General features: G+C 38.1%; 1 protein-coding gene across 1 annotated transcript; it reads right to left on the bottom strand.

Moving 5' to 3' along the window:
- Positions 1–1,095: 1,095 nt before the first annotated feature.
- On the bottom strand, positions 1,096–22,534 carry tatdn1 (TatD DNase domain containing 1). Its single transcript, XM_028817589.2, has 12 exons — positions 22,407–22,534; positions 21,395–21,460; positions 18,918–18,967; positions 18,358–18,421; positions 13,915–14,058; positions 10,460–10,502; positions 8,470–8,555; positions 7,946–7,986; positions 7,039–7,115; positions 6,269–6,339; positions 2,777–2,903; positions 1,096–1,380 (listed from the first exon to the last, which is right to left on the bottom strand). The coding sequence occupies exons 1-12, from the start codon at positions 22,462–22,464 to the stop codon at positions 1,278–1,280; spliced, it is 930 nt and encodes a 309-aa protein (XP_028673422.2). The 5' UTR covers positions 22,465–22,534; the 3' UTR covers positions 1,096–1,277.

The following is a 22,534-nucleotide window of genomic DNA, read 5'->3' as shown; positions in this document are numbered from 1 at the left end:
TCAAATTCCTAAATGGCTGAACTTGTGTGTCTTTAGGGTTGAAAACTGAAAAACCCCACAGAGACCTGGAGCATGTGTAAAACTCCACGGTGGTTTTGAATTTGGTTAATTCAGCTCCCCTATGAGTAGCGGTCTCTGGTGAGAGTCTGAAAGCTTCTGCACGCGCAACATGAATCAGTGTCCCCACGTGTGTTATATGTTTGCTGATATTGTTCCTTTTTATCTGTTGGATTAGGTAACCACTGCTAAATTGCATGTTGATTTAGTTTGGTTTAAATGCACTTCTACATGCACAGTATATATACCATCATGCTTTGACTTTAATGTTTGATGCTGGAAATGAAACTTCTACGGCAGAATTAAGAAAACCTGACACATTAGTGCAACAGTAACAGACTTAGCAGATTTTAGCACATCAGACACACACACGTTTGCTTACTCTGACCTCACCGTGTAAGCAGTTATCTGTCCTCCCCTATAAGACGTTCTAATGAAGTGCCATTTATTTCACAGGGCACATGTTGCACTGATGACTCTCTCAGAGCCCTTTAAACAACAATTGTTAGTATGACCGGTGATAAAAGAAGCATTCATTCAGCCATTTTCTGGTTGGCTTATTCAATTCAGTGTCCTGGCAAACCTTACCCCAGCAGTGGGCCTAAAATAGGGACTGGCCACAAATGGGATGCAGTTCCATTGAAGAGGACACATAATTAGAGTTACATAAACGCATTCACAAGTATTTAGAGCAGTTGGTACTGTGGGCAGAAGTGCAATCCTGAATTAAACACCCAGAAATCAAACCAGAGTGTATTACATGTACCAAATAAGATGTAATGTGAGTCTGACTTTCAGTTCCGCTTAATCCAGTTGTGACTTCTGGAGAATTGGAGTCCATATTGGCAGGTTTGGGTCCAAAGCAGGAGGCCATCACTGGGCAGACTTGTTGGTACTGCACCAGTTTAAAGCTGCCATTTCAATTCAGTACTGAGAATTCTCAAGGAGCCCTTACGCCAGTTCAGTGTCACAGGGGGCTGCAGAATTCTTACACATTTTAATCTCTGGAAACTGAATTGTTTTCTCATTAGAAAATCCAACTATATAATGTTAATATTTATTTCAGTATTATTTTTTAACTTTACATTTGCCACAGATGATCAGAAATGATTTTAAACTGAAGACATTTTTAACTTTGTAATGAACATTTTGATATGCATAGTAGTTTTTGTAAACAGTAACCTTTACATCCTTCTTGCTTTTGATAATGTGAATCCAGCTCAGCTTCTGGGAAAAAACACCTTGAGAGTATTGTTGTACATGGTGTTCGCCAGGTCATAGGGATCTTCTTCTCTCACTGCTGCCATGATTTCCAACACCTGACTGTAATAATAAAAAAAAATATATATATATATTAGGTACGGCAAACTTTAGGTATGTCACACTGGTGGCTCCAGCATCCTGTGTTTGAATCCTGCGCCAGGTTGTTGTCCAGGTGAGGTTTGGATTTTCTCCCCAGCTCTGTGTGAGTTTGTCTATTGCTCCTCTAAGGAGGTCCATGTTTGGTTAAGTAGGGAGTGCAAATTACATTTTTGTGCACAAAGGGGGGGGGGGGGGGGTTTGTGTGTAAGCAAGTGGGCCTTGCAAAGGACTGCTGTCCTGTGCTGCTAGGTTTACAAGCTGTAGCTCTGGAACCCTTATCTCCATCCCCCAAAACACTCAAGTTTATTATTAACACATACTGAAAGTTTATTATATAATAACACTCTCAAACCTGCTTAATCCAATTTGTAGTAGGGAGTGCTGCAGCCTCTCCTGGCACTTCTAAGCACAAGGCTGCAGACTCGCTCATTTAGGGGCAACTTGGAGTCATTCATTAGGCTAAGCAGAATGTTAAGACGACAATCTGTGCAGAAGGTGAATGGGCCAGGATTCAAAACCAGTCCCCTGGTGCTGTAAAATGGCAGCACTAATTAACTGGTGGTCATTTTGTGTTCAGGGATGCGTAAAACATGTATGTGCATTGGAAACTCGAAAGTCAAAATTTTATACCCTTTTTTAATACTTTTCGTACACGTGGTTTCACAAATGCATTGCTACAGTCAATACAAAACAAACAAGCAACTAGTTTTATTTAAAGAAATACTCCACCCAGAATGATCTATCGTTTTATATTTACTTATCCCTTGTGTTTTGTACTGATGGGCGATAAGAAAGTTTAATCTCATGTTTTCATAGAGAAGGGAGATAATAACATTTTCTTTTTAATATTTTTATTTTATTAATTTTCATTGTAATCATTCCATACAAACAGATCAATTTATAACCCAACAAATTTGAAAACAAATCAAACCCCACCCCGGAGATAATAACATTTTCTGTTAAAACAGAACCTACGGTTAACCAGTGTTGTTTAAACCATCCAGTGGTATACTCACAGCGTGCAAAATGCATGCATTTTATTGCTAAAATATTGTTAAATACTTCCAGGAAATAAAATTAGTCCACAAACTGGAAGCTTGTTCACACGGGGCTGTGCTTTTGAATTGAAGACCTGCTTCCTCTCCCTCATTCATTGGTCAAGAGTCCGGTCTTCAATTTCCAAAGCGCAAATGATCATTTTTGAGTGGTGTATTCCTCTAAACATAAAAAAGGCTACAAAACTACAAAGTAATGGAGGTATTCTATCTCTGCAAAGTAGCCAACTTATTAAATATTACGAATTATTAAACAGAAAAAGATATAGAAATGATAGATTATCCTGTATTCGTTGACTTACATGATGTGGCAGGGCTCATTTCTGTCTTTCAGACAATGTCCACTTTCCCACTTCTTCTTAGTTGGGAAGGTTGTTCTGATATGTTTTGAACCAGCATGTGTATTCTTCACGCCACACCATGGAGCATCTGTAAGAACGAGACTACCCTCAAGCGACAGTATACCACATGCTGTATTCACATAACACATACTAAAAGTTTATTATTAACACATACTGAAAGTTTATTATATAATAACACTCTCAAACCTGCTTAAACCAAATCATAGTAGGGAGTGCTGCAGCCTCTCATGGCACTTCTAAGCACAAGGCTGAAGACTCGCTCATTTAGGGGCAACTTGGAGCCATTCATTAAGCTAAGCAGAATGTTAAGACGACAATCTGTGCAGAAGGTGAACGGACCAGGATTCAAAACCAGTCCCCTGGTGCTGTAAAATGGCAGCACTAATTAACTGCATTGGAAACTTGGAAGTCAACATTTTCCATATATCCTCCAAACCAACTTAACCAGAGTAGGATCGGAGTGAAGCTGGAGCCTGTCACAGCAAACATCAAGCACAAAGCAGGAACAATCCCTGGACGGAGTGCCAGTCTATTAACAGGGTGAACAAACACATGCCGGAGCCAATTCAGCATTGCCAACTCACCTAACCGGAATGACTTTGAGCTGTGGGAGGAAACTGGAGCACTTGGGACATGAACCCTGTTTTTCTTACTGCAAGGCAGCAGCATTACCACTCTGCCACCACGCTGCCCAACTAGCTTATAATTTCAAACAAATAGAAGTTGCATTGTAAAGGTAGGGGTGACGGCAAAGTAGCTGGGGGAGAAACGGAGTGACTGCTGTTGTGGTTCTCCTTTTGCTCCATTGGCTGAAGGGGTAATTCTCTAGTTTCAAGGTCCTAAGTTTGAGTCCTACTTCTGCTCTCTGGTGGGAGGACGAGTAGTTGAGAGGGGGTACAAGGCCTCTGAGCAGAGACATGCATTATACAAAACAATCACTTTCTGCAGGAAAACAATAACGGTATTGATATAGATAACAACATTAAAGGTTTAATAGAACATATGCCAGTTTGTAGCTGTGCAACTTCAACGTGCTACTACCAAGTAACTTTAAATAAGTGTATTACAATCTAAAGAAATACCTGCACGTTCACAAACGTAGGCAATACAGTACACAGTAATAAATATGTAACTGTCGTGTGCTTTTAAAAAGCACACTTTTGACTACTGTATATACTCGCGTTTTAAGTTCTCCCGCGGATAAGTCAGGCTTGATTTTGCAGTATAATTTCCGGCATTTTATAATGTCAGCTGTATAAGTTGAATGCGGAAAACTCACGCTATTGGTCCAAGGAATTATGATATGCTAACACCCACCTGAGAGAGTAACCACGCAGCACACGGCTTTTTCTTTCTATGTATTGTGCCTATGTGACCACACGGTAATACCCGAACTGTTCTGAAGCGACGTTTGCACTGATTTGTGTTTGTTGTATCTCACACCCTCATACACCTTTATCGTGAGAGCATCCCTTATCTACGGTGGAGCATTCAATCAGAAGAAAATATGAAGCCGATTTTGAATTAAAAGTTGTTGAAGTGTCAAAAGAAATTGGTAACTGCACTGCTGCAACAAAATTCAATGTGTCTGAGAAACTGATGCGAGATTGGCGTAGGCAAAAAGGTGTTAAAAAAAAAAATAATAATAATTTTTCAATGGGCGTATAAGTCAGGGTCCAATTTTATGATAGATTTTTCAGGTTTCAAGACCTCACTTATACGCGAGTTTATACGGTATATTTGCCCATATACATCCAGACTGCATTATATACGCACATAGAAGTATTTTGTACTAGAAAAAGCATTTTACTTAAAGCCAACCACCATATTTATATTATTTTATGCTTTTACATTAAGTCATTCTATCTTATATCATTATTAACCTCCTTTGAGTTAACCCCAAGCACCTCTCAGGCTTGGAATTCCATGTAAATTCAGTTAAGCCCGAGTGTCTCTTTGGTTAAACTGTTTGGTTCGCATGTCCAGTGTTAAGATCTAATAACACTCGGGACAGTATTCTGCAGCCACCTAGTGAATTAAATAACATCATGCTGCAAAAAATTCATGAATATTCTATGTTTTGCTACTTTATGGTAGCAAATGAATATTCATATGTAGGACGGATCCTCCAACCAAAACACACAATGGCATGTAAACGAAAAACTGTAAAGCCCGTTTTAGGACAAACTGAAACAGGACTAGTAGTTGAAGCGTGCAGATCAAGAGCCGATATTCTATCCTCTTATACACAAGCAAAAGAAAAAGTAATAAACACACTTCTACTGTCCCGATAGCGGTGTCGGGCTGTGCGTTGGTAACGATCTTTAATTATTGTAGAGCTCTGTTGAATAGAGTTTTGCTTCCTCTCTTGGTGGCCAACTGTCCTTAGCTCAGCCTTTGGTTGACACACCACTTTGTTTTAACCTGCTGTTTCAATATAAAATGATTCACAAAATCCAGAAAAGGATTTCTTACGATGCATGCATACTGTAATGCTTAATGATTTCTTTGTTTAAGGAAACTTTAAGATTTTATTTGCTATAGAGCATATTTATACAGGAGGTTTGACATTTGGTTTCTATTTTACTTTAAAGGTGCAGAAACCTGTCCCAGTAGCTGCCACATTAAGATGACAGTTTTTGAACTTTATCAATAAGCCAATCACTGATATCATTATTTAATCACCCATTTGACATCCCTAACATTTCCAAATGCTTATTTTGCTGCAAACCACAAGGGCGAGTGGCTGATTTTATACCAGAGGCTCACCGCCAGTGCTCAAATTGAGAAATATGTAAACTACTATGGTTTGCAAGTTTCCAATGCAGTCAAGAATGCCCAGCCACCCTCTGATCCTATTTAAGGAACTGCTGCCTTTTTATTATGTTTAACCTACTTAGCGTTAGACACGAGTGTCACTCAGGCTGTAAAAACAGTGCTAAAAGTATTAGCCTCGAGTGTCACTCAGGCAACGGTATAGACACGTCTCACGTAAGACCCAAGGTCTACTCGGGCTGCAAAAGTGTCAACAGCTTTATTCCTGTGCGTTACTTGGGCAGTGGTATACAGTAGGCATGTCTTCTGTAAGCATCAGGGCTGAGTGTCACCTGGGCATTGGTGTAGATGCGTCTTCTCCTAGCCTCAAAATGGGGCCTTGTAAGAATTGCCAGTCATCAGAAGTGATGACAAAGTGAATCTGTCATCAGGCAGTGAAACCAAAAGTGATGCTTGTGTCACTCGCACATGTGCAGTGTGCGCTTCATATCATTATTATTCATCGTCATTATTATGATTATATCATTATTATTCTTTCTACGCTTCTGACTTTATACTTTTAGTGTTTTGCATGTTTTACAGTAGAATGATGAGATTTAAGAATTTTCAGATTCACTAGAATTTCCGTAAAGAAATCTGCAAGTGCGCATATCCCACCTGTTTCTATCATTAGCCGCTCGCTGGGTATTGACTTCATTGCCTCAAGGTTATCTTCAGTTTTCAAAGAGCTAAAAGAAATTGAAAATTATAACAGAATAATTTGAAAATGTTACTGGAAATAAAACTGAAGGACTGCCTCTCACCCATCTTATAATAAAGCAACATTTGAGTAATTGCGCAGTTTATCAGAAATACCTGTTATATGATTAGGAAAATTTTGCCATGTGACGTTTGTAATAAGCATGTAATTAGGAAGAGCTACAGACCCTCCAATACGTTTGAACTTCTACAAATCCTCACCTCAGGTCTAAGTGTGCTGAGCTTTGATGCCTTTCACTGCACACTCTCAGATAAAAGGCCGTTATACCTGCAGAGGTCCGTTTCTTCAATGAAAGACTCGATATTTACAGTATGGGATTCAGACGAGCAACACTGGACAAAGTTTAAGGTGTTGCTTAATTTTTCCATAAATTGTTTAAAGGAATACTCCATCAAAAAATATTACCCTCAGATTTCAAATGAAAACAGTAACCATAAATGGATCATGTCATTTTACATTTACAGTATATAGACACTTATAATGTTCATTAATATTCACGGGCAACCCTTACACAGACAGAGACTACCGACATAATGGCTTATTGTTATATTTACACCACTATTAAAAAGTATTTAAGACTAAATCCTTAAAAATGCTTTGAATAGTGATAAAAAAACAAATCTAATATGAACTACTGCTATGAAACTTGAAAGTAATGCCAACTTACCAACCATTTATACCAATGTAAAGGTCTAGATCTATAATGGCAGCTGCTTCTTCTTTGGTGCCATCAAATGAATGGACCTACAAAATAATGGTGCTTTCGTCATGCTTGTCTAAACCATTGAACTTTTTACCATAAAGTTATTAAACATTTCAAAATGAGGGGTGTGTGTTTGCATTAAAGTTATGGGTATACTGGCGTCCCAGCTGGGATGGACACCATTTTCTTAACTAGATGGGCAGCTCATTAAATGAATGGTCACAAAGAGAGGTGTTGCACTCTCTGCCCCAGCCAGGAGGCTGACATAGAGGGCCACTGTGGCAGAGAGTACACCAGGACTGGCATCCCAGCATCCAAGGGATAAAAACTCATTACCCGGCCAGGAAGCGAGTAGAAATGAGGGACAGTGGGAGATGGCCTCCTATGCTCCTGTTGTCATCCCAGTACAATGTGTGGCAGCACTCCTTTTGAAGAGCTCCTGTTTGGATGCCCGCAGGGCAGAATGGGAACTCTGGCTCCATAGGGCTTACTCTGTTGGGTTCTGTGAGTGGAAGCTGTTGGGAGGGGAATCCCCTGTTCCAGGGTGGGTCTGCCTGACATGGGAGGGCTTCCTGGAAACAACAATTTGGTAGTGGAGGCCTGTGCTGCATCATCTGGCTGTAGGACTCTCACACACACACACAGTAGTTATGGCAGAGTGAAGGGATTCAGCATTTTTGGTGCTCCAAAATAGTTTGTGCTAAATTACTTTTGCATTCAAAAGTGAACCATAAAGACATATGCTGTTTCTGAAACAATCTTTAACACATTAGCCTTCAGTTAATTTACTTATACTGGAAACCAAATAGACTCCTTTTAAATATGGAAAAGACACATTGAATTGAAAAACTGGGTATTGTAATTCACTTACCACACCACCACTGAATCGGTCCCGGTTCCTTTTTATTATATCTAAAAACATCCAATAGCAACATATGATATTATGATATCAACACATCTCTATTTTACAGTTTCTTTCAGTTTTCCTTCCAAGTTATAGACGAAAATGTACATTAACCATGCTATTTGAATAGGTTTGTGACAGACGCTATGATGGTACCTAAAACCTACTGTGAAAGTTGCTAAATAAAATAAAGATGGAATGATCAAGTGACATTACAACCGCTTCAGTTAGAGCACAGACAGGATAAAGGAACCTGCTTAGTATCAGACTGTGACCAATCTTGCAAACTTTACTTAATATTGCACCTTTCTGTACTGAAACATTTTATAGATAAAGCACAACTACTGCTGTTACACAACAGGGGTACTGACATGCTGCGACCCTATGGTTTATGGTCCAACTTTAAATCCATCATCTTAAAATTACACTTCCAGGTCATATATAAAATATTCATAAAATAAAGATGCACTAATAAAATATAGATTAAATACCTATAAATTCCTGATGTGAATTTCTGCAGTGAAGAAACATAGGAAGTTTGGTTTCTTCTGTCAATTGAAACTGCTTTTCAAAATACCTGTAAGGTAATTAAGTATGTATTAGGTACACATTTAACTTAGAAATTATTATATTTTTCTAATCACGTTTTCCCTGTAATACCTTTCAAGACAAGAATACTGCAGAACTACAATTTGAAATTCAATAACAAAAAATCCATAAAGCTTTATGTTCAACGCTAAGCAAGTTTCATGAGAAAGTCACTTCGGAATACGCTCTACTGACACCTGCTTGAAGCCACGGCATTGTAACAAATACTGAGCAGAAACTGAAACAATGTTTTCAGACCATGCAATTAAGGTCACATTACATATTAATCTCTCTATATACAATATATAAAATCCAATGTCTGTCTGTCTGTCTGGCTTTTCACGAGAGAACTACTTCACGGATTTAGATCGGGTTTCTTAAACGTCTACATGTGGAAGTGTGTGTGTTTGCCTGTCTGGCCCGGAATGGAGAGGTGGAGTCGGGGTAAGGGCTCCACCTCTGAGGGAACAGAAAACTCACTTAGCCGCTAATAACACAAACGAGGTGAGCACGTCAGCAAAACGAAACCTCAGAAGAAAGAGAAAGTCACTTAGCCGCTAACATCGGTAAAATGGTATCCCATATTTACTTTTCCTCTTGCCACCAATAGACAAGCGAGGCGAGCATGTTGGCAAAACAAATCCTCCTAGGACAGAGACGCCCAGAGTAGTTCCTTTCAATTACCTGACTTCTCTACATTTAATTTTTTTTTGCTGACGATTTCTATAGTTTCTAGGACCCCGGGCTTTTTACAGCATAGGCTTACACAGCTAGTTTTTCTATAATTTGTTTGAACATTCCTGTTGATTTTGCGACTTCTCTCATTGCGCTAAGAATCATAGTTCGCTTGCTGTACCGATTTATTTGCGCAAATCCTAGAGACATGCAGTGGCTTGAGAGGTGGGGCCCTCCTCACTCACATGCCAGCCTCGGGGTGTATCTTACATCCGCTTAGCTAGCAAACGAGAGAACTACTTAACGGATTTAAATTGGGTTTTTTTCCTATAATTTGCTTGAACATTTCAGTTGATTTTGTGACTTCTCTCATCACGCTAAGTATCATAGTTTGCTTGCAGGAGCGATATATTCACGCTAATCCGAGACAAAGACTGCAGGCTAGGGGAGGGGGAAGCGTGACGTCAGGAGTGGGGAGCCGTGCGGGACCCTCCTCACTGTCCTGTTTCACTTCTACGTGGGCAAAGCAGCAGGGGATGGCTACTGTATATTAAAAGTAACCTATAAAATAATGGAAATAAGCAACACATTAAAATGTAGTTATATTCCCCACTGAGCACACAAGATAAAAAAGTACACCTACAATAGGTACTTAAGAAAAAAATTTAAGAGGGCATTTGGTTACAGTATTTACCTGTCAAAACGAAACGCATTACTTTGTTCTACTTTGACACATTAAAGAGTTTTACACGAACTGCTGCACTGGGATATTTTGTGTCCAGCATTTCTTTTCCCATCACAGACACCAAGAAGTGATTGTGTCCTTACTTGTCTGGCTGTAATTTAGCACAGCAAGAAATGACAGGCATCTTCCATCAAGGCTTTGTTTCTTCATCTTTTCATTCAGTTCATCTTTTATTTTTTTTATTCATATAATCACAGTTACAAATCTCAGTCTTTAAAATGCACACATTCATGTGCTTATTTTCTCTGAAGTATTCTGCCTAAAATATTCTGTGCTTCAGTTCTTATTATCAGAAATAGCCAGTTGAGATAATACATAATAAATGTGACTGCTACAGAAGGTAACTTCTTTTTCTTATCCATAGCTTAATTTCTAATATTATCAGAGATAGTAAAAGGTTCAATGTTATCAGAACAGAAAGAACACTTTCAATTTTTGCAATATATGAAAAGTAAAAGAGTAGTATTACTTACATCAGCTGAACATCTTTGGGACAAAACTGAAGTCGATCAAAATCTGACAAGAGGATATTTCATCATAAACATGACTTTGTATAAAACTGACATGCCAACAAACACATACTGTAAATATTTTTCTGTTCTGTATATGCATAGAGCAGGGGTGTCCAGCTCTGATCTTGGAGGGCCGTATTGGCTACGGGTTCATCTTCCGCTTTCTCAATCAGTCATTAGTTTCTGCTGTTAATTGATTTCTTTTCCCTTCATTTTAATTGCCTTGTTTTTTTAAAACTCAGACCTTTAAATTACAATAGTTCTGTTCTCCTTAAATGGCAGATGACCAGGGGCCTCATGTATAAATGGTGCGTATGCACAAAAATGTTGTGTACGAACATCTCCATACTCAAATCGCGATGTACAGGGTGGTCCAGATCTAACTATGCAATTATTGCATTGCATTAAAACTTGCATAGTTAGATCTGGACCACCCTATATAAAACCTAAACTTGGCATAAAGCCATGTACATTTCCACGGTAGCTCAAACCCTGGCGTACGCAAGTTCTCTGCTCAGTTTTGCAGACTGGTGGCATCCAACGTAAAAGCAGTGCTACTGTTCCTGTGTGGTTACCCTTTCGTTTTTAGATCCACATCCCTGATGCAGCTTTATAAATACACTGAAACTAAATGCATATTGCTTATTAGTTTAATGCATTTGATTGTAATTAACCTGTAACAATATAATGGTCCACAGAATGGCCAAACTATTACAAATACCATACCATAGCTGCTTTACCGTTGTTACTCTCACTGCACCTTCTTCTTCTTCTTTCAGCTGCTCCCGTTAGGGGTTGCCACAGTGGACCATCTTTTTCCATACTACTCTCACTGCACCACTCGGAGTATTTATATCACTGTATCTGAGTGAGGAATCACAGCTCTACAGCAGTTGATCGGAAAGAGAATTATCGGGATACAGCATCAAGCACACGCTGCCTCAGCCATGCTGTCTATTTGAACTGCTCTCACACGGCAAACGCTTCAAAACCTTTTCTGTACGGACCTCACGGTTCAGAAACAGTTTCATCCCAAGAACTTTAAATGAAATCAATCAGTCCATCAAGTGCTCTTTTGTAGAACCCTTTGTACTTATAAGTACAATTACCTCACTGTAAACTTGCAATACAGTTATAATATTGCACAACCTGAGCCACTTTATAAAGCGCGTATTTACATATGATGACAATATAATTTTTAAAATGCAGCAAAATATGTTTATTATATTACACAGATAAAACTTTAACTTCATTTAAATAATCTACATTGTTAATAATTAAACATGCGAGGACACAGTGTTGCAGCGCTAGCAAGAAGCAGGCTCTCCGTTCATGGATTGTTCCTGCCTTGCGCTGTATTCTTGCTGGGACTGGCATGACACTGGTTGGATAGATGGATAGAATAATTAAACACGTACTACGAAGATATTTCAATGTTCCTTAACAGTTTTGAAGAATCGTTGTTCTAAGCTTACAGATGGCTTAACGTCTATTACAGAGCTGATTGTGTGGTGAATGGGTACTTGGAGAAAGAAAAGTAAGGACAGGAATTGGGTGTTAGTACGTTTGAAAGAGATATTACTAATAGAATAAAGTATTTCATCGAAGGTTGCGCATTGCACAGCAAGCATATTGCGTGAGACATGAACAATCACTGCACCACCGTGTTCCCATGTTTAATAACATGCTTTAACTCCTGTCATCATGAAAATGATATCACGTATACATTTCAGTATTTTAATTATTCAGAGAGCTGTAATATTATGAATGTAATAGATTCGGTGTCCTGCCAGAGGAAGACAAAGCCCGGAAGCATGTAATGATTCACCCACATAGAGCACATAGAAGATCAAATACAAAACAAAACAAAGCATTTAACGTGCTACTTTAGTTACAATGGAATTTGAGAAACTACTAAATTAAACGATTTTAAGATGAAGTGTATGATATTCTACTTTAATGACAAAATAAACTACGTGATTAAAGTGGAAATTTCGAGATTAAAGTTGACATTTCGTGCTTTTTTCCCCACTGTGTGCCTTTTTTTTTCTCTGTACCCTAATAAGATTTCATATGACACTCAGACGGTGGGCTACGACTTGCCTTTTCACGGCGACTTTGATATCTGACTTCTTTTTTATTTCCGGCACTGTGCGACTTTGTGAACTTGAGCTTTCGAGTTCCTCCGATACAATATGTCACTCAATCAACTTCCTTTTGTTGTTTATACCACTGTTTAAACCAACAAATAGTATGTTTTTCCTTTGCCTCCACTTGGTATTCGCTGAAATTCTTCTATTTTCCCTCGTGCTTTTGCCATTGCCTTTTCACAGAAGGCTGAGCTTAAGGGCTATTTTATATTGATTTGCATATTCAAAGAGGCATAATTCTGGGAGGAGTTGGGGCGGGACAGCAGGCGCATGCACGTGCGTTACTTTTCACGGTGACTGGGATTTATGTAGCAGAAGAACATGGAAGTTGGCATACGCACAGATTTATGCATCTGGATTTTTTTGTGCGTACAAACATTTTCGCTTTTGTGCTTACGCCATGTTATAGTGTGAGTTCTACGCACGGCATTATACATGAGGCCCCAGGTGAGTTGGGGCCTCAAAACTACAACCAATTTCACTCCAACCAGTTTCTTAAATAGAAGTCAGTCCTTGTTGTTAATTAAATCAGTTATTTAATTTTACCACCTGTTGCTGCTGTGATTCTGCCACAGCTGACATTTCCAAAAAAACGTTGATTTTCTTTTTCCTAGGAGCAGATCAACATCACTGAGCCCTTCATTTTTCTTTATTTTCAGAAATTGTATGATGGACACAGGCGAGCTGGTCATGTGTTGGCTCCTTTTAGATGTCTTTATTGTTTTGGCTACTAATTAAGGAAAAAACAAAAAACGCACAATTAAGGGGTCTGAGTCTTAAATATGAAGTCAATTAAAATGTAGGCAAAAGAAGTTAACTAGCAGCAAAAATTAGTCCCTAATTAACAAGATGGTTACAATGAAAACCTGAAGATACTGCAGCCCTCCTGGATCGGAGTTGGACACCCCAGCATAGGATATGTTCACATCGATTCTCTGATCTTAAGTTATGACTCATTTTCAGTTGAAAGTATATATATATTTTTAGCTATATAAAACACTTAATTAAATAAAAATGCAAGTAAACTGGTTATGGTGTGCTTTCATCAACACTATATAATTTTTCTATTAAAAACAAAGTGAAATTAATTAAAAATGAATGGTTAAAAGTGGTTTTAAAAATGAGCATGTTACTTCAATCTGATGGAGAACTAATAACTGGCTGACACATAAGACGGAATGATAAATGTTAAAATGCATTTTGTCGTGAATTCTGCACAATTGTTTGGCCAAGGTGATGGTTAGGAATGAGAAGTGCAAATCTTACCAAGTCCACATTCCCCTACGGCGACTACTTTGTCTTTGTTTTCTTCCAACAAGTCTCTCAGCTCAGAAAGATACGAATTGGAACCATTCTGTTCAAACTCCGTACACCTAGTTGGGTGGCAACCTACAGTACTGTAAAATGCATCTGGGGGAAAAAAACAAACAGGAATTAAACAATTAAATGGAGTAAACTGAGGCAAACTGAAAGTACTACCTAAAATATACTCTCTAACTACCAAATAGCAGCTGAAAGTGCCAGTGATGTGCCAGTATGCTGTGCGAATTGCTACTTGGAAAGAAGAGACGCCAAAGGTGACCATCTTGCCATGTGACATTACCATGCCGCATTCTCTGAAGAAATGACAAAATTAATCAAGTAAGTAAAAGAATCATACATTGAACCAAAACAAGTTACAAAGAATTCTTAAAATGACAACGTTGGACAGATTACTTTAAGGCTGTTAAATAAAGCTTGTGGTGTTTTTTTTAACATTGCATGGCTAGGTTTAATGTTATTTTATATGAACTACATTATCTTGCAAATTGAAGATTAGCCAACCGTCCAGTCTGTTTTGCTATTTTCTTCTTTGCTTTGTCCAATTTCAACGCTTATTGCAGTTAACTTAATTTAACTCATTGGCATAGCCCTTTTGATTAAAGGCCAATTTAGAGTAATTTAACTGACACCAGTGTGATGTTTAAATACAGATGTTCAGTTTCTTTTTTTTGAATTACCATATATACTCGTGGATAAGTCAGGGCTTGATTTTACCGTATAATTTCCGATATTTTATAATGTCGGTTGTATAAGTTGAATGCGGAAAACTCATGCTTTGGTCCAAGAGATATGATATGTAACGCCTACCTGAAAGAGTAACCACGAAGCACACAGCCTTTTTTTCGATGTATTGTTTTAATGATATCTCAGACCTAAAAATTACTTTGGTCTCTACGAATATATTCAAACATACAAAGGCTCAACATTTTTGGTTGTAGGCATATAATGCGTTACTTTATGTAATGTTCCCTACTATTGGGTGGAGCTCTCATCCTCAGACTTAATAAACCTCGCAGATCGGAGCATATGGCAACCTTCCGACTGGTCCAGGTGCTCTTAATGTCTACTTTTATTACTTCAGTCACTCTTGATATAAAGTCAAAGTAGAGAACTTTAAAAGCAGCTTATATATAAACGTCTACGTGTGAAAGTGTGTGTCTGTCCGTCTGGCCCGGAAGTGAGAGGTGGAGTCAGGGTAAAGGCTTCACCTCTGAGGAAAGAGAAACTTGCTTAGACGCTAATGCACAAGTGAGGCAAGCACGTCGGCAAAACGAAACCTCCTAGGACAAAGACAACAGGAGTACTGCATATACTCACGTTTAAGTTTTCCTGCAGATAAATCGGGCCTTGATTTTATTGTACAATTTCTGGTATTTTATAATGTCGGTCATATATGTCGAATGTGGAAAACACACACTATTGTTCCAAGAGATTATGATATGTTAACGCCCACCTGAGAGAGTAACCACGGAGCACACTGCCTTTTGTTTTCTATGTATTGTGCCTATGTGACCACACGGTAATACCCAAACTATTCCAAAGCGACGTTTGCACTGATTTGTGTTTTTTGTATCTCACACCCTCATACGCCTTTATTGTAAGAGCATCCCTTATCTACAATGTAGCGTTCGATCAGTTGAAAATATGAAGCTGGTTTTAAATTAAAAGTCATTGAAATGGCGAAAGAAATTGGTAACTGTGCTGTTGCAACAAAATTTGATGCGTCTGAGAAACTGATGCGAGATTAGAGAAAGCAAGAAGCTGTTAAAAAAATTTAAAAAATTAAGTGTATTTTTGAATGGGCGTATAAGTCGGGTCTGATCAGGTATAAGTTGGGGTCTGATTTTATGATCGATGTTTCGTGTTTCAAGACCCGACTTATACGTGAGTATACACAATAATAATAATAACAATTATAGTTTATTCACATACCTATTATTACTTTTTTTTTAACTGTTTATTAAGAATTTCAAAAACAAATGACATCATTTTTCTACAGTCACTTTCCTTTGTGATGCAATTTTCCCAGTCACATGACACTCTCAGACACAACCAATCACTAATCTTCCCGCCTTCACCGTTTCCAAGAAAAATATAAAAGTGCAGAACCTTTTGAACGTCCCTCATATTTACTGAAATGGTGCATACAGAATTGACTGAAGTACTGAAAATATTAAAGCACCCATCATTATATCTGAATAGTAATGATCTGAGGCTGTAATGACATCAGAATTTTCTCTTTTCCGGTTTTCTTCCTAATACAGAAGAAAGTAACTTATGTTTTTAACAACTGTGTCAACTATTACTTATTAATTTCCAACTACAGTAATCCCTCCTCCATCGCGGGGGTTGCGTTCCAGAGCCACCCGCGAAATAGGAAAATCCGCGAAGTAGAAACCATATGTTTATATGGTTATTTTTATATTGTCATGCTTGGGTCACAGATTTGCGCAGAAACACAGGAGGTTGTAGAGAGACAGGAACGTTATTCAAACACTGCAAACAAACATTTGTCTCTTTTTCAAAAGTTTAAACTGTGCTCCATGACAAGACAGAGATGACAGTTCTGTCTCACAATTAAAAGAATGCAAACATATCTTCCTTTTCAAAGGAGTGCAAAGCAAGCAGTCAAAAAAAAAATCAATAGGGCTTTTTGGCTTTTAAGTATGCGAAGCACCGCCGGTACAAAGCTGTTGAAGGCGGCAGCTCACACCCCCTCTGTCAGGAGCAGGAAGAGAGAGAGAGATAGAGAGAGATAGAGAGAGACAGATAAAAAAAATCAATACGTGCCCTTTGAGCTTTTAAGTATGCGAAGCTCCGTGCAGCCTGTCCTTCAGGAAGCAGATGCACACAGCCCCCCTGCTCACACCCCCCTACGTCAGCGCAAGAGAGAGAGAGAGAGAGGGAGAGAGAAAGTAAGCTGGATAGCTTCTCAGCCATCTGCCAATAGCGTCCCTTGTATGAAATCAACTGGGCAAACCAACTGAGGAAGCATGTACCAGAAATTAAAAGACCTATTGTCCGCAGAAACCCGCGAAGCAGCGAAAAATCCGCGATATATATTTAAATATGCTTACATATAAAATCCGCGATGGAGTGAAGCCGCGAAAGGCGAAGCGCGATATAGCGAGGGATCACTGTATTATGAATTGGGATTGGGGATACACAATCTAGAGTGTCTCTTTGTGCCGGTCCCAAGCCCGGATAAATGGAGAGGGTTACATCAGGAAGGGCATCCGGTGTTAAATTTTACCAGATCAACATGCAGACAACAATACAAATGATGAGTTATAGGATTGCTCAAATTACTTGATTTTACTAAATTACTTGGTATTTGCAGGTTTCATAAACGTTATAAACGAACACAGCAAAATTCCAAGAATCACACAAACGATAAACATTCTGCAGCACAATTAATAATGAGAAGGGAACAGAAGTACCCCTCTGCTATTCAAGTGGCCTTTTAGGCAAAGCACACGTTCAAACATGTGGCTTTATTTTTATCTTTTAATAAAACCTTTTATCAGCTACGTATATTTAACTCGGTTCTTCTTAAACTCAGTCCTGGACGCCCCATGCTGCAGCAGGCTTTTGTTCCCACCATCTTGTTTTTTTTTTTTAATGGGACTCCTAGCCTAATCAGACAGGCTGTTCTAATTTCACAGTTCCTGTGTTTTCAATGTTGAAAGTTTGGTCAGTTTTATGAGAATGTACAAAGCATTTATGCACACTGAATGGGGATAATTTTGCATTTTTTCTAAAACTTGGTTTTAAGATTTTCATTATTATGATTTTCACTGTTTTTCCAGGTGTTCTGGTTAATTATTCAATTATTTTAATAAGCACATCAGTAGGTCTGATGCTGAAATAGTTGCAGTGTTTTAGTATTCAGTGTTGTTTGCCAGAGTGTCCATTCTGCCCAATGTTGACTGGCATTATTTGAAAACAATAAAGGGAGCAAACCACACAGAAAAAAGTAAATTAATATGAAAATCACTAAAAAGAGTTGAACTTTATAGCAAAAACACAAATACAGTACTTCTAAATGTCTTATAAATGTAAAAATCATACTGCTGTGCTTTTCTGATTGCAGAATAACAGAAGAGTAAAAAAAGACCAGCAAATTAAATGAGATCAGGCTGACGTTACAGAAGTGACTGACTGTGAAACTAGTTGGCCGCACTGGGGACCCCTGGACTGAGTTTGACAACCACTGATTTAACTGAAAACTAAAAATATCAACAATAAAGAAAAAGAAATTTTAAGTGAGGATGAAGTTAGAAATGCATAGAAGAAAATGATCTATTAGCAATACTACAAATGTTTTAATGTTGTATTGGAATGCTGCTGTCACTGCATACTAACACAGAAATACGTATTACTTGCCATTTGTTTGGGCCAACTTCAATGCTTCCTTACTATCCTGAAGGCATCCACCTGTGATTATGAGCTACAATAGAAGAAGTAAAATAGAATCAATTTACTTTAGTTGACATGGTGTCAAAGCATTTCGTATCATTTCACATGTGGAATATCAAAGAAACAAACAGGAAAGGACAAAAATTGTCAATCAGGTATAAGTTGGGGACTGATTTTATGATCGATTTTTCAGTTTTCAAGACCCAACTTATATGTGAGTATGTACAATAAATAACAATTATAGTTTATTCACATACCTATTACAAGGGATGTTCAAAAAGTTTCCTCACTTTTTTTTTAACTGTTTATTAAGAATAGTCAAAAACAAATTACATCATTTTTCTACAGTCACTTTTCTTTGTGATGCAATGTCACTCAGCAAGCCAAAAACAGGAGGTGAAAGTGCCCCCTTTATCTTAAAATTTAACCCCACACCCACTGGCCTTTAGATGACTATTTGGATATTTGTGTCACAAGAGAAACTGCAAAATAAGTTAGATAAAGTATAGGTCTATAACAAAAATTACCTTATCGATACCTATGTTTGTAGCTCTTTCTACAACTTGCTGAAAGTCATCTGTGAATAAAAAAAGAATATAAACTTACATATGCATAAAATAATTGCTATAATAGAAAATCTCTCTATTATAAAAAAAAAAAATCTTGGAAGGTTGGAAGGAGATGAGACGTGATTTTCTCAGAGACACTTTCACGTCCCGCGAGACGAGTATTTGTGCCAAGAGATTTAACCACGCCTGGGGCTGGAAATAAAAGACAAAGAGTATATGACAAAGGAGAATGTCGTAAAGAATTCAAAAACATTGGCACGATACACATGTACAGCAGGTTAGAGATAATGAAAATATGAAAATTCAAAAGTCTCTAAAAACTGATAGTAAAGATCACATTAGCGCAAACAAACAGAAATTATTACTCGGTGAAATACAGCGAAATGAGATTGAATATGTTGTTCGGATTTAAACTTTAAGTCGGAGACTTGTAGATCGTCTAATTCTTGTTGCTATCAGGGAAAAAAAGAACTAGTGTTTCTTCCCAATGAATAGGTGTATCCGCGAGAATTAAAAGGTTCCAAAAACGATGGTGCAATACACATGCAGAGCAGGTTAGAGATAATGGAAGTATGAAAATTTCGAAAGTCTCAAAAAAAGGATAGTTAAGATCGCATTAGCATTAGGTTGATTTGTTTTCGATCTTATTTTTGTAAAAATTGATTTATTTGTATGAAATGTTGTGTGATTTCAATAAAATAAAATAAAAAAAGCGCAAACGGAAATTATTACTCAATGAAATAATGGAACAGCGAAAAGAGATTGACTATATTGTTCGGATTTAAGCTAAGTCGGAGACTTGTAGATCGTCTAATTCGTGTTGCCATCAGGGAAAAAGAAAGTAATGTTTCTTCCTAATGAAGAGGCGTATCCATGAGAATTAAAAGATTTGTTGTTTGGTGAAAGTGAAATCCCGCGAGAGAAATCATTTCTCATTTGTGTGAATGCTATTGTCAGACACATTTCTTATAGACAGAACAAAAACAATATTCAGTCGCGGGCAGTTATATGTTGCATTGTCACGATGTAATTCCAAACACGGAATCAAAATTCAATACAGTATTGATGAAAAGGTAAAAGCGAAAAGAGATCGAATATATGGAAATAGGTGATATGACAGAAGTGCGCGGCGCAAGATGCAGTGTGGGGCACAGCAGCAGCAAGCCAGCAGCTGATCGAGTAAAGAGGAGGTAAAAAAAAACTATTTGTTTCCCATTGTATCACCATTTAAGAGGGGGTTTCAGAGAAGTGACTGTGTCTCCTTGGGGTGAGTTCAGCCCCCCTCTTCACAACGTGAGTGACAGAGATGTGAAGTGGCTGGTGCGTAGCGCAGGCCGGTTGGGGGGTTGGCGAGCGAAGTGAGCAGGGGCTGAGTACAGTCAGATGCACATGGCTTTGCTACTTCAAGCAATGTCAATAAATGGATATCTTTGTAACAACAGCATAATTAGTAATGAACAATACAGCAGAATAAAGATTAATTGGAATGATATCCTTTTCTAGTTATCACACATGACTAAATTGTTACTCTGCAACATTCAGATATTTTAAATGTTAATACAGAATTGTGCAAGTTATTATAATAAAGTATCAAGTCTGAAGTACAAATTATGCATGTAAGCTGGCAAAATTCACATGTTCAAAGACTGATAATTGTGGAATCATTATCCTAACAATCAATTATGCAGCAAATGTACATTTGGGTATAACTGTTCCATGAAAGTAATTACAAAAGAAGAATTACAATCAGTGTCTAACTGGCCAGGATGGCTTGCAAGCTTACAGGAGGAAAAAATACGAGGAGTTTACATCCTGCTTCTTCATATCAAGCTAAGCCAGTTGAGGTGGTCTGGGCATGAAACTAGAATGTCACCTTAGCACCTTTCAAGGAGGGCATTCATGGCACTGCCAACTAAGAGAACACCATGGCGCTGGAGAGTGGCAACTTGTGCCATGTTGGTTAGATTTGCAAGTATGAATTTCACTGTACATTGTACATTACTACTACTGTCTGGAACAAACCCAGGAAATGTAGCAGAGATTATATCGCTTTGCAGGTCTGGGGCATCTGACAATTCCCCAGGGGGTGTTAGAAGACATTGCTGAGGATAAGGTGGCCTGGTCAGATAAGTTTAGTGGGCTTCTACTGCGCCCCTTATCTGGATAATACAAGAGTAAATGAAAGAATATCAAACATAATTATTTAAAATGCAACCTATGGATTTAATCAAATATGCTTTAGGAATTAGTTGATTTAGTTCTAATTAATAGAGAGTGACGTTTCAGTATTAATCCCACATACTGTAATATTCAAAATGCACATTAATCTTGATAGTTTCTATCAAGCACAAACAAATTAAATCAGACTGCTATGACAAAGAAAGGGTATTTAGCAATATGTTTTAATTAAACCCTGAAAGTTTTACTTCACTAACCTTGGTGTTTTTGAGTTCCTCTGTAAATTCCACGAAACATTGGATCAGTGAAGTTGATACCAATATCTGAAAGCACAAAGAAAATGCTGATTTGGTAACACGACATCTAGCGATAATTGTTTTCTGTGTAAGTATATTCTACATTATATTTCAAAGCAGTTGAATGTGTTGTGTTATGTATTGCATCTGCACACAGATAAGTGTCTGAAGGTGGATGGATGGATCTTGTATGCCACATTTTCACCCATTAGGCCTGACCTCCCTCGACTTGTACTCCACTTAACGTCTTTTAGCCTTCTCGGTACTTCTGTACCCTGAATGTAGAAAGTGATGAGTCCACTATACACTCTCACGATCTTCCCATAAGGTATACTTTCAGGTTTCAGACGTTCCATTCTGTATTGAAATCTTAACATTTCTACATGTAATACTTTACACTTATATTAAACTTTTCCTGCCAAAGCCCCTCTGTAACAATTTCGCTGATTCTACCTTATCCGTATTTCCACCTAGTGGGGTATTTCATTTGCAAACTTAAACCAGCTTATTGATTATATATTTGCCCAGATCGTTTGATCACTTTGTTAAACTTAAGTGCACGTTACTCTATAAAGCATTTTCAAGATATGACAGTTAACAGCTGCTGCCACTGAAGCCCCATGAATCATTCTGCACTTTATTCTTCCACCGATTCATACAAATCGCAGTTTTGCAGTGCAACACGTGCATTTCATAGAACGTAAAGTACACGTTTCACCCGGGTGGTCTCTTGAGATCTTAGAATGAGTGCGTGTTCTCCACTTGAAACCTTTTTAATGCAAAATTTAAAAAGTGACACGTAGTCTTTAACATCTTATATGATGTTTAGATCACGCAAACACTGTTTTCACATAGCTTTTGTAGGTGCTGACCGAATCTGCATTTGCATTCGCGTTATAAAAATACGGATAAATCGTACATTTGTTAATGATGTATACAGAATACTTCAAATCATTGGACACGGCAGTCTTACCGATAAACTTAAATCGCGCCATGACGTAACCGGCACCCCTACATACACACGAGACCATAAGCGGCGACCGGCTGCGCACCAATTCCTCTGACCACGCCCCAGCTTCGTTGTGCGTGCCACCTCACGTC

The sequence above is a fragment of the Erpetoichthys calabaricus genome, chromosome 13 (genome assembly GCF_900747795.2).
Source record: "Erpetoichthys calabaricus chromosome 13, fErpCal1.3, whole genome shotgun sequence".
Classification (NCBI taxonomy): domain Eukaryota; kingdom Metazoa; phylum Chordata; class Cladistia; order Polypteriformes; family Polypteridae; genus Erpetoichthys; species Erpetoichthys calabaricus.
The sequence above is the reverse complement of the archived record's forward strand: the minus strand, read 5'-3'. Positions and strand labels throughout refer to the sequence as shown.

Excerpts from the sequence above, each read along its gene's own strand:
- tatdn1 (XM_028817589.2), bottom strand. The coding sequence starts at position 22,464 with ATGGTCTCGTGTGTATGTAGGGGTGCCGGTTACGTCATGGCGCGATTT. Across the intron at positions 14,059-18,357 it reads GAAGTTGGCCCAAACAAATG|ATGCATTTTACAGTACTGTA; the intron begins GCAAGTAATACG and ends TTTTTCCCCCAG. Across the intron at positions 10,503-13,914 it reads CGTAGGGGAATGTGGACTTG|ATTTTGATCGACTTCAGTTT; the intron begins GTAAGATTTGCA and ends TCCTCTTGTCAG.